Raw genomic sequence first — 16471 nt, 5'->3', positions numbered from 1 at the left:
TTATTCAACACATTTGATACTATCTTAGTTTGAGTGTTAGGAAGTATTGTTTATAAAGCAGTTTTTGCCACCTCTTCTCATTCCTTTCACAAGTCTTTCACAGATCATAAGTAGATATCTAGACATTACACAGAGTAGGACTATAAAATAGTGGGACTGGTTTCCCTAACAGACAAAAATTAGTCTTTGTGATCAGGCTATGTATCTGAAAACATTGCTTTATTTTATATTTTCTTTTCTCAAAAATGACTCCTTATTAATGGTCTCCCAAACATAGTACTTCTATTGCTTCTTTTAATGTTCTGTCTGCGGAGTCCCAGACATTTCACTTGGACAAGAGAGATGGAAAGGAACATTAATTCAGGGCCTGCTACCAGTCAGACAAAATTTAGTGGCTTTAAACCTTGAGTGTCCCTCCCTGTATCCTCAGCATCTCCACGCAAGCGTACCCACAGCACACACGCAGGCATGTGTGCCTACTTACATTCTTCAGAGGGAACTATGGCCCATAGCCTTTTATTTACTTTCCTTTGTTCCATTCCCTATTCCCACTGTTAAACCAAAGATCTTTAATATTTCTTTACTTCTTTACTATCCCTCTCAGTTATTCCTGCTTATTTATTAGCGCTTATAAGGCTTGGACGTTAAAAAAAAAATAAATCACTATGCCAGGCTTTCAGGGTAGGTTTTGTTCTCAAGTAAGGGTCTACCCACCTCCTTTATCCTTCATCTTCTCTTTCACTTTTTCTCATTCATACCCCTAACCCTGTGTCTTCTGCAGTTCAAAGTCAGATAAGTTTTGGTCCAAGCTCTCAAGGGAGGAGAACTGAAAAATAAGGCCCAACTTACAATGGCATGTGTAGCTGATATGCATGCTTGAGGACCCCAGGGTGCCTCAGAGTTACACTGTGGGGTTAAGAAGGGCTTCTCAGAAGAGGTGATACCCGAGGAGAGTTCTATTTAAAATGATGGGGAAGGGCCTTCTGAGGGCTGGGACACAGCATGTGCGAAGACACAGAGGAATAAAACAGCATAGCAGGCTCAGCACCCCTGGATGACTGGAGAGAAATCGACTCTTGGTCAGGAGCCATTCAAAAAAAAAAAATCCCTTTATCCTTGTGCCGTATCTCTGGAAAGGTGAGATTTTTATAAAAGGGCTCTGGTTCCCGCTCCAGGAGATTACCACTCCTTAACCAGGAAATGGCCCCCAAGTAATAAAATTGGAGCAGCTTTCAGACACCTACTTATCATCATTTTGCTTATCAGAGAGTAGCACCTGTTTATTTGTTTTTGCTAATCATTAAGTTATCTCTTTTAAATCAGGGCAATTTCCTAGAATTAAATTCTGGGAAGAAACACCGTCAATTCGGAGGACCACGTCTCATCTTTTCTCTCCCCTTTCTCTCTGGATCCTTTATTTTTGTATGTCTTTATAGGCATAGCCATAGACTTAACTCGAGCCTCGCTTCTCCCTAAAGTACTCATTTCTGGAACCATATTGTTCAAGTTTGACATAATAGATTTTCCAGTAGAAATACATATATATTTTTTTAAGGCAGCGATCGTTAAACCAGCTGACTTAGAATTCTCTGGATAGCCATTAGTACTTCCCAGGCAAAGTACAGTCCTATGAAGCCAATAGATAGACCCTGTGAAAGTTGTTAAACTATTAACTTCATTTTAGATGATTAGGCACCATTGGGCTGGAAAGACTGCTCTGGATGAAGATTTAATTTGAGTATATAAAAGCTGCTTGTTTTTATCATGGGTTTTTTTTAATCTACACGTTTTGAAAATGTACAAATAATCATCATCTTCTTGCTAAAAAGTGATTTGTTGCCATTTTAGGTTGTGCAGGCCACAGGAGGTCCTGAACTAGCCAGTTCAGTACTCAGCCCTCTACTGACTAAGGACACAATCGATTTCTTGAGTTACACTGTCAACGTCGATGAACGGCAGCTGTGGGTGTCATTGGGAGACTCGTGGATGAAATCCAGGTAAACATATATATGAGTCTAGCATCGAATACCTATAATACTTTAAGTATTGTTCTTTGTCTAGTACATGAATCTAGTGAGAGATTTATTTAACCTTCTATGTATGAAGGAGTAGGTGTTGTAGATGAAAAAGGCTAAACCCTTAAAAAGCTGGAGGTCTAGTGGAGAACATAGAAGTGTGCAGTGTAAGATACGATGAGTACCAGGGGTGACTCATAAATAAACTGCTGTCACTTGGCAAGATGGAGTCGTCAGGAAGAGGGTTTAGAGAGGAGGGTGCTTAGCTTTCAAAGAAGAGCTGGCATTTAAAATCAACAGATAATAACAGTAGGAGGTATATGTGTATAAACAAGGGTGCACATACAGTGTTTGCTAGGCACTCTTCCATGCACTTTACATAGGTTCCATTTGTGTGCTATTTTACGGGTGAGGCAACTGAGGCAAAGACAGGTTAAGTAATTTGCCCAAGGCCACACAACTCGTAAGCGACAGACCTGGGATTTGAATCCAGGCAACCTGGCCCTGAAATAGATGTTTGTAATTATTTTGCTCAGCTGCCTTTCAGCAGGATGAGTAGGATTTCCACAAATACGTAGCAGGGAAAGGGCCTGCTCAGTAGAGAGAGCAGCATGACTGAAGCCATGAAGCAAAAAGTCAAGAGAATGGAGCGTGAATGTGGGTTTAGCCGGAGTATAGACTTTGGGTAGAGGGGGATTGTGGAGGATGGGGAACGGAGGAATAGTGATGAATGAGGTGTACAGAAATGAGCAGGGCTGGGTTCAGCCTCCCAGTGCCACGCTAAGGAGCTGGAGTACGGTTCTGTAGGCTGCGGAGAACCAATAGCTTTGTGAATAGGAGCGCGACACAACCAGACCTTCGAAAGATCAGTCTGGTCATTGAGTCTAATAAGGACACGGACAAAAGTTACTAGAGGCGTGAGGCCCCTTGGGACGATAATGCAATAGTAGAGGTTCCTTATTAATCAGCATTCCCTGGGACTAGAACCATGGTGGTGGGAATGGAAAAGAGGAGGGGATACGTTTAAGAATTGTATCTCATCAGTAAGGTGACTGTGGAAAAGAAGTCACTAACAACTGCAGGATTCAAGTTTGCTGAGCCAAGCAAGTTATAAAAATATTTCTCATTTCATTGTATGTGATTAAATAATTTCTGCTTTCCTCATTTATTTGAATCTTTTTATTTCTCTCACTACTTAGAGGAAATCATTCAGTATGGTCACTTGAAAGTTTGTCTTCGTAATGCTTTTAGGCTAGCCTGAAAGTAATGGACCAATTCATATTTTTTTTCTGCTGTTCTTCTATTGAAATATATATAAACCATTCCCACTCAGATTTTGGACTTTGGCACCTGCTTGTGTGGGAATATGGTTTACACATGGAGTGGTTTACCAAACAGAAGATTCTTTAAGGGCACTGCAGTTGTTGCTTTTTGATTGAAAATGTTATCTAAATTTATTTCTGCATATTATTTATATATTAATGTAGCATATTGTATCATTTATATATCATACTATGTAAAAACTGGTTAAATAGATTTCTTAAATCTATTAGATTTATGTAGGTTATGATTTTATGGTAAGCCTAGGTAGGGATCTTTTCATTTTTTTCCCATAAACCCTATTAAATTTATCAGATCTCATAGTACTAAAATAGTTCAGGGTTTTTAATTTCTTTGTCTTGGGTCCTACCTCAAAATGAGAAAATTAATGACTATTAGGAAACCTACATCAAAAGGAACTCATATTGTTAGCCCTTGACATGAGAAAATGGTCATTTCAGATCCTAATTATTTAGAGTATTAGGAAGTGAATATACCAACTTAAAAACTCATAAAGATAAAAAAGAATCCTAAAGGAACATAATAACCAGAATCATTTCATCACAGTAGAAGTATAACCTGAAGAATTAAATCATGTGTGAAAAATAAAACAACATATTTTAGCAGAATTTAATAATGTCTCTCCCAGTTATTTTTGTGGTTCATGAGTGATTAGGAGCTTATAGGAATAAGTCTCAGAATTACTAAGTAATGAATGGGTCATGATTATATTACAGATTAGTACTAACTTGATTTTACTGATGAAAACCTAGCTGATCCATTCAATTTATAAAATCAGTAATGTGCTTCATTTTAGGGGACTTCATAACTTAAAAGATCATGAGCCTTAAGGATATTGTCTGCTGTTTGTCTTTTGAAAAATACATCTCGTATCAGGAGGCTTCATGATGATGGGAGGGGAGTGAAGGGAAAGACGAGGATCAGAAACGATTTGATGCTTAGAGAAGCTTATGTCCTAAGTTCTCACCAGACTTCTAGCTTCACATTCCTTTCTCAAATTGTCAAAGATGTATATTTATGTTAAAAGGTTGAATTAATGGAGAATTGAGGCAATGTAGCGAAAGCAGATCATAAAGTAGAATTCAGACTTCCTTTCATTGTATCAGCATCAAATACTAGCATAAACATGTTTACCTTCTCTGTTTGGATAGAAAGAGGGCAGACTACGTGTGAATTGTTTTTGTTGTTATTTGTTTTTGTTTTTTTTGTGGCTAGCCTTACTGAAGATCATTTTGAGCATGGAGGTGTTTCTTAATTTTGCTGTTCGTATGTCTTAATGTCCTTCTGCAGAGCAGAGTGGCCAAAAGAACAGTTTATCCCACCCTATGTCCCACGGTTCCGCAGTGGTTGGGAGCCCCCGATGCTGAACTTCATGGGAACATCGGTGGAGCCGGATCCCTATCAACTGACCGAGTCCGTGGCAAACGCAGCAGAACAGCATCGCAAGCAAGAAACAAAAAGATTATCCACGGAGGTAGTCTTTCAATATCATCTTTTGTGGGAAGTACAGTAATCTGTGTGTTCTCTTGTAATTCTGATTGTGAGTTCTCCCTTTACTGATCTGAAGATTGTTCTCAAATCAATGACTAGATGTCCTGCTGCTCTTAGGTACCTCTCACCTCTTTGTCATGGTGACAGTTGCTCTGTTTCCCTGTGAAGCCCAAACCCAGCCTGTATCACACCTCACAGCCTGCCAGCTCTCCTCCTTGAGCCCTGGTGATCCCGTCCTTTGGACTGTGTACTTTCCCTGCTTATCAGGGAATTGCCCCACTGCTGCTTGGTCTGTTCTTTCTATTTTCCTCTCCTGTCATCAGACCCTCAAGACAGTTCCTTGACCCAGGACCTTTAAGCCCCTCCCAAGCAGCTCTTTCCTGAATGTCCCATTTCTTTCTTTCTTTCTTTTATTTTTTGGCCTCATTCTGAACCTCCCGAAGTCCTATCAACCTGGCTAGAAGGCCAAAGCTCCTCCTGGACTCCAGTCCCAGGTCCAAATGATGACTTATAACACTATTACATCCTGAGGAGATCATAAAATATAGTGTATCTTTTACGATCTTTAGTAAGCTTTAGATGATGATTTATTGGGGGAGCAAATTGAGGGATTGAAATTGGGTATGATTATCTCTTCACATTCCTTAAAAATGATTTTTCTATGACAATTCTTGTTCTGACAGAAAAGAAAATTAAACACTACCTAAAGCTGAACCAAACTGAGCGGACGATCACAACCCAAGGAGTTAGATGAATGAGGTCTAGTTTGAAGAAGCAACAGAAAATTAATGACTAGGTCCTCGTTGAAGTCCTGTTCATTTCCTTTATTTAATTCCTTAGATTAATCTTCTCCGATCCCTGTGGGTATTTACAATGTGGCAAATATGATATCAAGGAATGAATTAGGAAACTAGAGTATATCCTGACTTTTAGGGAGAAACATTTATATAAATTAAACTTCTTAAAATCGTTTCTTTCGACAATAGCCATAGTATTATAGAAGATTGCTTAAATTCTGAAACTTTAAAAATAAAGCAAATATACTTCTCTGAAAGTAATATTTTTCTACTGTAATTATTTTTTCCTCTGGCTGCATATAATGGTACCGGTGGATTCTGTAACTGCCCTTCCCTCTAACTGAGTGATTAAGAAGGTGACCTCACAGTTCTGGGTGCAGGTTAGCAGACATATGTCCCTAGCTGTATTTTATAGTTCAGACCTCATCACAATGAATTTTCCTTCCTCATAAAGGGAAACTTTTCTAGAGTAAAAAAATGTAATCAAACATGAAATTATGATACACTTGCTGTTGCCATAGTTACAGCTGAGTATTTTCAAATCATAGAAATTTCTAGTTTACAGTCCTCATATCTTAAATAAGAAAATATATCCACTTTATAATGCATGCCTCAGAAATTCACTTTTGTGAGTTCTTTTTCAATTTGTTTATTTAAAGAGAGAGTAATGTGTTCTGGCTTCCAGTATAAAAGTTTGTCTACTCTCAGAGAATAAGTAACTTTCAAAGAAGAATTATTGAGAATTCTTCCTCGTAATGAGTTATCATTTTCCTGTTGTAAACTATTGTCCATTTTATGGCTTAAGCACTTATTCAGAGGTTTGAAAAAAATGAATTGAAAAGCACCTGCTAGCAGTTCTATGGGATTTTATATCTTAAGATTTTGTTGGAAAAGAGACCAAAGTAATGGTGACTTAAACATGTGTAACATGCAATCGTCCCCAGAAGAGAGATTTTATTATACTTTATTGCACCTATAATAAATGCATTCAGAACAAGACTTGGGTGATTCAGGATCTGGTGGCATAGGTGACAAGGCATGACAAATATGGGTGGCAGTACTCAGCTTCTTTCCTTTCTCTGAAGCAGCAGCCGCCCTGAGCAGTGTTGTGTAGTCATCACAGTTAGTCACTTGTCATCATTTCTCTCCTCCCTTCTCATATTGCCAGTCACTCTCAGGACCCAGTGACTTTATACTGTCCAACCTCGCTGTTATGTTCAGAGCCAGGCAGAAGGTGTGGGTGATTCTGTTTCCTCAACTCCTCCCTTTTATAACAGCATTTAACAACAACAAAAAAAATGGCCTGATCATGTAGGGAAGTGCTAAACTGAATTAATTAAGCCATTTGTTCTTTATTTTATTTTTTAATTCCAGCTTTATGGAGGTGTAATTGACAAATAAAAATATAAGATATTTAAAGTGTGCATCGTAATGATTTGATATATGTGTACACTGTGAGAGGACTCCCCCCCATCTAGCTAAATAACACATCCATCTCCTCACATATTTGTCTGTTGTTGTTGAGAACATTTAAGTTCCACTCTCTTCGAAATTTTAATTATATAATACAGTGTCATCAACTATAGTCACCACATTTTTATTAGATCCTTAGACCTTATTCATTTATAGCTGAAAGTTTGTACCCTTTTACCAACCTCTCCCTCTGTCCCCCACCCCCAGCTCTGGCAACCACTTTTCTACTCTCTGTTTCTATGAGCTTGACTCTTTTTTTTACATTCCACATATAAGTGATATTATGTGGTGTTTGTCTTTCTTATTTCACTTAGTATAATGTCCTCAAGGTTTATCCATGTTGTCATAAATTGCAGGATTTTCTTCCTTCTCATGGCTGAATAATATTCCATTGTATATACATACATACCACATCTTACTTATCCACTCATCTGTGATGGACACTTAAGTTGTTTCCAGATCTTGGCTATTGTGAATAATGCTGTAGTGAACCTGGGGGTTCAGAATTCTCTTTGAGATCCTAGGTTCATTTTCTTCAGTATTATACCCAGTAGTGGGACTGCTGAATCATATGGTAGTTCTATTTTTAATTTTTTGAGAAACTTCCATACTGTTTTCATATGGCTTCACCAATTTACATTCCCACCAACAGGGCACAGGGGTTCCCTTTTCTCCACATCCTTGTCAATTGTTTGTTCTCTCTTGTCTTTTTGACAATAGCTATTATCAGGTATGAGGTGATATCTCAGTGTGGTTTTGATTTGCATTTCCCTGATGATTAGTCATGCTAAGCACCCTTACATATACCTGTTGACCATTTGTATGTCTTTGGAAAAATGTCTTTTTAGTTCCTCTGCCCATTTCTTAACTGGATTATTTGCTTTTTGCTATTGAGTTGTATGTGTTCTTTATCTATTTTGGATATTAACCTCTTATCAGATATATGATCAGGTATATGATTTCTCCCATGCTATAGATTGCCTTTTCACTTTGTTGCTGGTTTAAGCTAAGGTATTGAAATGGTAAAAGTTGTTTATCTGTATTTGTATGTTAAGTGCAGTATCCTGATATATATTCCACAGGAGTAATATAATGCAGGTACTTTGACATCAATAGCAGTCCATTGGAGACACCTCACCTACACTGTCTGTGGATGAACTCAGCCCTACTCCTGCCAACTTTGTCATTTGAATTAACTACAGTAAATGTGCATTCAGAACTTTTCTAAAACATTCCCAATTTCAAATATTCTGTCCCAGTGAATCCATAAACAATTGAAATTCCAACGCTTTAGGGTCTGTTGTGCGTCCACCATACTTCATTTTACATAAGGAAACAATACAAAATTCATAGATGAACTTTTTTGGTTTGTTTCTTTGTTTTTGCCCCATAGCTTTAAAGCCATGCTGCTTAATGGGACCCATAGATTTCGGTTCTCCCTCCTGGTAGCCCGTTAGGCTCATGTCTGCGTTGTGTTAACTGCAAAAAGAAGTGGCTCCAGCTTTGTCTTATCCTGGACTGTTGACTCTCAGGATCAATGTGTTTTTGCGTTTCTGTGTTTTCCTTAACAGTAAATCCGATAATAGTGCTGCCATTTAAAAAAAATAAAAAATAGTGTCCATATACATTTAAAAAATGAGAATAATGAGAGAGGGTGGTATAATTTTAACACACAGAATTCAGATGATTTTCATGTGATAGTATTTACTTTGCTAGGGTGGTAAAGGTCTGTTTCTTAAACATAGAAAGCAAAAGTTAAGGGTTTCATTGTTGCTGTTTTTAAACCAGTTTTATTTTATACAAGCTGTTAAAGTCTGCCTAATACCAAAATCACCTATTACTGAAATTCCAGAGGAAAGAATTTATTGCTTTTATACAATAAAAGCATTGGGTATTTCCTGAATTAAGATTTAGTCTTTGCGCTAATTACTTTTCTTATTATAATTAGGTCTTGGGCAAAAACCCTCATTTCATAATTTATTAACATATAATAGTCAATCACTTGAAAATGAAACTGACCACAATGTAGTGGAGGGTTCTTGTTAACTGACGTCAGTGCTCATTCAAATAGTATTGGTGATTCTTTAATCTTTCCTCCTCTGTCTTTCAGCACTCCAGTGTATCAGAGTATCCTCCAGCTGATGGGTACACAGTATTCAATAACATTTATGGAAGAGGGCCCCATCTGGACCAAGGGGAAGCTGCTGTTGCTTTTAAGCCAACTCCTCAACGCCATGTAGATAGGTAACATTTCATGGGCATCATTTGGAGAGCTGTGGACGATTATCTCTGGTTTAGTGCAAACAGAGGTGCTAGCGTCTGCACTGTTCACTGCTTCTTTGAGCTTTCCATCTAGTAATTGTTTGTTAAAATTTCAGTTGTTCCTTTATAGAGCTGGCTTTGATGAGCAAAGTCTCCAGTCTATAATTCTAACTTAGTGCAAATGCCATTGGATAACTTTCCATTTTTTAAAAGATGCCTCTGACAGAATCTGTGAATTAAGAAGAAGAATTGTTTTGAAACTCTCTAGTTTGTACCAGATGGTCTCTAAGGATCTTTCCAGCTCTGTAACTTTTAAAGGAAATAATTTCCATCTTTATCTCCCCCAATAAAAACAAACAAACCTTCCTTTAGATAGAAGTATTTAAACTAAGTATAAACTGAATATTTAAACAGAATCAATGCCTTATTTGCCATTTTTACCATTTCATTTTTTATATTCACTTTCCAGGTTTACATTTCATTTATTTTCCCATATTTTTCTCTCTCCAAAAATTCAATATAGGCAAAAATGGAGAATTGAGATGGGGAAGAAATAAATTGAATTGAAATAGGGTCACTTTTTCAATCTTGTTTGCAGTGTAAACTGCATGTGAGGTTTACATAGAGGCCAACCCATACACATAAGAGAAAGAAAAAAGGTGAAATATTGATAACACGGATATGGGAGAATGATCATTAAGATGAAGTGGGGTAGAGAGCTTGTCCTACCCCACTTTGAGGTACTTTCCTACCTCAAAGCCTGTCTTACTGTGAGTGTTACATGCCCTTAATTTCTCTTCAGTATATTCTTTTCTTAATAGAATCTAAAGAAGGTGGGATTTAAAATTTTGGTTTTTTGTCAAGGATGATAACAGAGGTAATACTTAAGTAAAATGATGTGGAAATGATACAGTTATTATTCTAAGGGCACCAGTAACGTATTAAATTCAGTACAAAGAAAAGTTGTCAATGAATAATACATTTTGAAAATGCCAACATATCAAAGAAGTTTGAATTGTAGATACAATTTTTAGGAGATACAGGTGAAAATCAGTTTTGAAGTTTAAAAATTATTTCATGGCAATTCTTCTTGAGAAACTTGTTCTTCATCCTGGTACTTTCTTTTTCCTTTTTTTTCTGTCTTAGCTGTCAGTATTCTAGAAATTATTTCAGATTAGTGAAGGAAATTCCATGGAGGGCTATTCAAGTATATAGATCTTAAGACTGTCAATATTTAGCCAGAGAAATAATTTTTTTAAAAGGAGTAAATTGTATATCTCAGTTGCCTTTATGGGTCCAATTTCTCCCCTAGGCTATTATAATAGGAGCTGGATAGTTTAACAGACAGCTGGATCATTGATGTTGCTAAGAAAATTTGTCATAATTATTGAAAAAACTGTCTGAAAGTTCTGGTCTGATACGTAATACAGAGGTTTGGAATTTGTTTTTACAGTAATTATTATTCATCTTAAACTCTATTACATGCCAGGAATGCATTAAATACCATATGAAGTATATTCACTCTTCAGTGAAATTACAGTGTCATTTAGGGAAACCACCTATTGAATTTAGCACCCTCACCTTTGATGGATTATAGTTCACTGCTATTCAAAAGCAGTTCATGTTTTAGAGAAGTCTCAGATTATTGCCATCTCTTTGTCGACTCTGTATCAGCTGGGTATCTGTAACTCCAAATCAGAAACGGAGACCATGTATTTTGATATATTCTAGATCTCTTAAGAAACTTTGGTACATCTGAAAAATTACAGAGTGTGATTTTCAGATTGATAACTATGGTCAGTGTCACACCCACATTTAATCTATAGAGGGCAAGAAACTATAAACCATAAATATTGTAAATTCTAAAGCACTTTGCAAGTGCATGCTGGGCAGTCACTTCTGAGACATGCAAGATAGCAAAGACTTCAACGAGAACTACAGTCAACTTTTCTTTTAACCAACCCACTGATTCATCTACACAGTGGCAGAGAGTTATTCTTCCCTTTGCTAAACAGTACATTCAACTCTCTGTTATCAGCAGTGATTTGGAGACAAGAACATGAGGGAGGAGAGAAAGATAGAAAACTGAAGTTACTGCTGTTTTGCTAACCTTTGGAGTGATTGAAACACGTTTCCCCCTCAAATGAAATTTTAATGGAACGTGATCATATAAAACTAGAGATAGGGGTAGGAAGTCCATGGAACACAGTTTAAAATTTATTATTATTAATAATATATAATAATTATTTGGCCATAATTTCACTTTTCCCACATTTTCTTAGTTTTTTAATATACCAAAAATTGCCAATATGGTTTACAGGCTATGATTTTCCTTTGTTCCTGTTTCTCTTCTCCTGGAGTTACTATCAAAGAGGTAGCAGATTACCTATGATGACAAGATATACTGTGCCCGCAGCTGTCCTGCAGGCCCCGCTGTGACTCAGTATTCCAGACAATCTTGGTGGGCAGCAAGCAGAATGGCCACTTGACAGAGGAAGGATGACCAAACATCATTAGTGCCTTCCTGCTTTTTCTCTTACAAAGGAAATGTGGGGATGTAAATGGAGGAGAAGATTAGGGAGTAAAATTAGTTAAAAAATAATTAAAGTTATTATTTCATTATTGAAACGAAGAGAATATTATTACATTGTTGATATACCAGGTTTTATTATATTATATAAAAGTATTTTAAAATTATGTTGTTAAATCTATTAATGGCCATTTAATGATTAAAAGAAGTATTTTGGGGCTTCCCTGGTGGCGCGTTGGTTGAGAGTCCACCTGCTGATGCAGGGGACACGGGTTCGTGCCCCGGTTCGGGAAGATCCCACATGCCGCGGAGCAGCTGGGCCCGTGAGCCATGGCCGCTGAGCCTGCGCGTCCGGAGCCTGTGCTCCGCAATGGGAGAGGCCACAGCAGTGAGAGGCCCGCGTGCCGCAAAAAAAAAAAAAAAAAAAAAAAGAAAGAAGTAGTTTATTTTTAAAGTTTTCTTTTTTAAAAAAATACACCTGTTCTTACTCTTAAAATAAGTTGATAGTGAATTAATTAATTAACAAATTAACTAAGAAGTGTTATTGCTCTTGTACTTAACCCATACCTTCCTTTGCAATTTGGATAACTGGACAGAGCTTTCCTGAATATTGACACTTAGTCTTAATTTTTTCATATATATTTGGTTAATGAATTGAATACATTGCTTGAATTAGTGAAATCAACATATAATTTAAATTACCACTTTGGACATTATGTTTAGTCTCCTTTAATTTTATGAAACATGGTAACATCGACCATTATCCTGGTTCTTTCATGGTAGAAATGCTGGTTAACAAAGCAGTATCCAGTATTTGGATATTAGATTTAATAGACAAAGAATTCATAGATTTGCATTCTAGATTTGGCTTAGCACTAACTAGCTTTGTAATTTTGCATTATTTATTTTTACCCTAGCCATAGTTTGTTCATTTTAATGGTAAAATCTCCAAAATATAATCAAATCAAGTACTCATATTCTCATACTCTATAAAATATAATAAAATTAGCCACTATCTAAATAACTTGTCCAAATGGTTTCTGGTAGGCACTGGCTTGCCTTAGTGTTTCACTTCTGCTTTCAGCCTTTAGGAAAAGCTAGCAGAGTGATTATCTTTTTTCTTTCTTTTTGTAGAAATTATGATCCACAACCCAAGAAATATGCCAAATCCAGGTATGACTTTGTGGCAAGGAACAACAGTGAGCTCTCAGTTCAAAAGGATGATATCTTAGAGGTAATTTTACCTTTTTTATACTCTTAATAAAGTGGATTTATTGTATTCCTTTTCTGGTATATATCTAAACCTTCCTCAAAGAAATGCTGAGGTCAAGAAATTATTCTTCAGTGTTAGTTTGTTTTACCAAGGATACACAGCATATTATAGATACCTATATCTGTTTAGGCGGGGTAGCTCCTTTATCTGTGTTTTGTTTCTTTGCTGGGGGGGGGGGTTGGATTTCTTGGCTTACTTTGCTCTCTTCCTCCTTCTGGCCTTTATTCATTCTGGAATCAAGGCTGGTCATCTCTTCAGATGTAGATGCACCATAATATTTTAATAAGAGAAAACATTTCCTCCTTCCTATTTTAGTACCCTTGCACAAATCAGCAGTGAGTGTGCTAATGGTTTTGGGAATAATCTCCCATGACTCTCAAATTTCTTCAGTTATAACTGAGACTTCATCTTCTTTAATATATAATATGGCATAGTTACAATAGTAAAAGAAAAAATGTTTTTATACCTTTCCTCTCTACTCTAAGGATGGAGACAATAGACCTTTTCCAAGTAACTCATCTTAAGTACTTCAAATACCGCAAATGGCTAAGCATTCTTGGGAGGTAATATGGACCTTGGGTAGAGTGATACCAAAGCTGTTCTATACTAGTAATTGTAATTCTTAGTGTAATTCCTGACAGTCATTTAACCCACAGTATGTTGATGCTGAGTCAGCGTATTAAAAGTGAAAACATTTTCTTGGTCAAAGAATAAAAATCGAACTTCCTTCGTGGTTCGGTTTGGGTACACAAATGCCGCCTTTATTTTCTTGCATGATGACAGATCCTTGATGATAGGAAGCAATGGTGGAAAGTTCTAAATGCAAGTGGAGATTCTGGATTTGTGCCAAACAACATTTTGGATATCGTGAGACCTCCAGAGTCTGGACTGGGGCGTGCGGATCCACCTTACACGCATACCATACAGGTAATTACAATTTTTGAGCAAAATTTAAGTTTTTCGAATTTTCAAGTTCATCTTTCCTAAACAGGGCTTAAACACTTTTTATGTATTAGTCATTTTGAGATTTAATTGACTGTATAATTTATACCTTTTTCCTAAGGCAACAGGGGGACAGTGGCTAGGGACATAAGGAAGAATTATACATATGTTTTTCTGATTGACTTCTTCAGGAAATTGCTCAAAATGTTTATCTCAGTGACTGTTCCTCTGAATGCTATTTTTTTCTACCCTATAATATTTTTGACATTTGGAGAAATAGTATTTCTGCCTCTTTACTCTTACCCAGAGCCCTCCTACCCAAGGGGCCTGATAGAGGATGGCCCTGAGACAGTGGCTGGAGTGTCTACCAGTTCATCTTCACCAGCCTTTGCTCTCATCCTCTATATAGACTTTGATTATAGCCTGTTTGCTTTCAACTTTCCAACTACCTAATCCTAATCCTTTTTTAAAAACTGCCTTCACATGGTAGACCCTCCACCCAAGTTTCAGCGCCATTGTCTTTCTTCAGATGTGGTAATCACAAGAGACCAGGGCCGCCGCCATGTGCTTCTGAATCTGTGACAGGATCTCTAGAATCACACCTGCCGGCAGAGACGGAATGGATGGACTGTCCCATGCTTAGCCTCTGAACCTGTGGTAGCTACTTTCTCATGCCTCCAGGAAAATTCTTTTCATTTTCAGAATCTTGAGCAAAAGATCACATCTGACCCCATAATGATGTCATAAATTTGCGCAGAAGCTGAAACTGCATAGAATATGCAGTGAAATAGTGAAATTTCATGCCTAGGCTAAGTAAAATGCAGACTGTCCAAACCTAGAACTGTGGTCACATGCTGCTATGACCATTCTGTAAGGATTTCTGCCTCCTCATGGCATTCAAGCCCAGCGCAGGCCCTGCATGTATCCAGAGAGACTTCTGCCCTTATCAGAATTCGAGAATCAAGGAAACATTTAAAATAAAGGATTGATGTACAATTTATAGATCTTGATAACTTAAAGCGGTGGCAGTGGGAATTCTGTTTGCTGTGCTTATGTTTGGGCTGGCCTGATGTGCATATATATTATGTACTTATGTTATGTTCATCATTTGTCATTAGCTATTGATGCCAAAGAAGGAGTTTGAGTTATTCAAGGTATGGTCTACTCCATTTCCCATGGATTTTTGAAGTGAATTTTCTAACTTAGACTTAATACCTGTTTCTTTCCTAAGTTCTGTCTTTTCTGATTTTTGTGATGTGGTTACCTGACATAATATAGGCTTCTGTCTGGTTTGTAAATACCAATTCTTTGTGTTCTTTCCTATAGAGGTTTTCACTGAATGCCTTAAGCAGTGTTAAAGAGTGTATTCCTAAACCAGTGATGGAGTGCATTCCCTTTCAGCTATATGAACTGTTTTGTTTTTTTTTTTTTGTGGTCGCAGGCCTCTCACTGTTGTGGCCTCTCCCGTTGCAGAGTACAGGCTCTGGACGTGCGGGCCCGCGGCCATGGCTCACGGGCCCAGCCGCTCCACGGCATGTGGGATCTTCCCGGACCGGGGCACGAACCCGCGTCCCCTGCATCGGCAGGCAGATTCTTAACCACTGCGCCACCAGGGAAGCCCCTGAACTGTTTTTAATATTTAACTCATGATAAACAGTAAGAAGCACTATTTACAAAGGATATCCCTAGTTGTTGTATGTGAGCAGAAGCCCAGATTTTATATATAAAATGTTAGAAACACTTAGCCAAATTTGTTTTTATTTGTGTGCATGGTTGCTAGGGATGGCAAACTCCCATAAAATAAGATACCCTAAAACTTGCAAATACTAACGTGAATTCTAAGTATTCTCCCCACCTGAGGTTTCCTAGGGAATTTAACCTCTCTTACCTTTCCTGTTTATTGTTCAGTCTTGTTTTTTTCTTCAGTTTAGATTCCCGGCTTGGGCCATAAGTTGACTACTCTGTTTAAAGGTTGCTTCTGTGTAAAGCTGAACCCAAACTGTTAATACGTATCATAGGTAGAGTACTTTTTGAGAACATAAAATTATTTCTCCTTTCTTGAACAGAGCCTCAGCTTATATTTTTGTCAACTTTGGCAAAACCAAGAAATTTTTTAAGTGCTCACAAGTTTCAGGAGTTTGTTTGGCTACTTTATGTAAATAGAAGCTTGTAGGGATTGCTTGTTCGGGCTGTTTCCTTTTAAACGTTTCAACACTATCTGACTGTCTGCTGAAATTTTCTGGATACAGCTCTAAATGCAGTGATATACGTAGAAATGTGTATAGAAGCTGTGTGTGTGTGTGTGTGTGTGTGTGTGTGTGTGTGTGTGTGTGTTTAGGTTGAAAGC

At 37.4% G+C, this 16471-nt stretch overlaps 1 protein-coding gene across 7 annotated transcripts in view; it reads left to right on the top strand.

Moving 5' to 3' along the window:
- EPS8 (EGFR pathway substrate 8, signaling adaptor) overlaps window positions 1-16471 on the top strand; it is a 190640-nt gene that overhangs the window by 150262 nt on the left and 23907 nt on the right. For all 7 annotated transcript variants that reach the window (XM_060024339.1, XM_060024335.1, XM_060024336.1 and 4 more), the window contains 5 exons: window positions 1849-1997; window positions 4647-4830; window positions 9228-9361; window positions 13044-13143; window positions 13966-14109. In XM_060024339.1, the coding sequence (XP_059880322.1) occupies window positions 1849-1997; window positions 4647-4830; window positions 9228-9361; window positions 13044-13143; window positions 13966-14109 (711 nt within the window). The remainder of the gene's footprint in view (window positions 1-1848; window positions 1998-4646; window positions 4831-9227; window positions 9362-13043; window positions 13144-13965; window positions 14110-16471) is intronic.

The sequence above is a fragment of the Delphinus delphis genome, chromosome 11, assembly GCF_949987515.2.
Source record: "Delphinus delphis chromosome 11, mDelDel1.2, whole genome shotgun sequence".
Taxonomy (NCBI): domain Eukaryota; kingdom Metazoa; phylum Chordata; class Mammalia; order Artiodactyla; family Delphinidae; genus Delphinus; species Delphinus delphis.
Note: the sequence above shows the minus strand (reverse complement) of the source record. Positions and strands in the feature narration are given on the sequence as shown.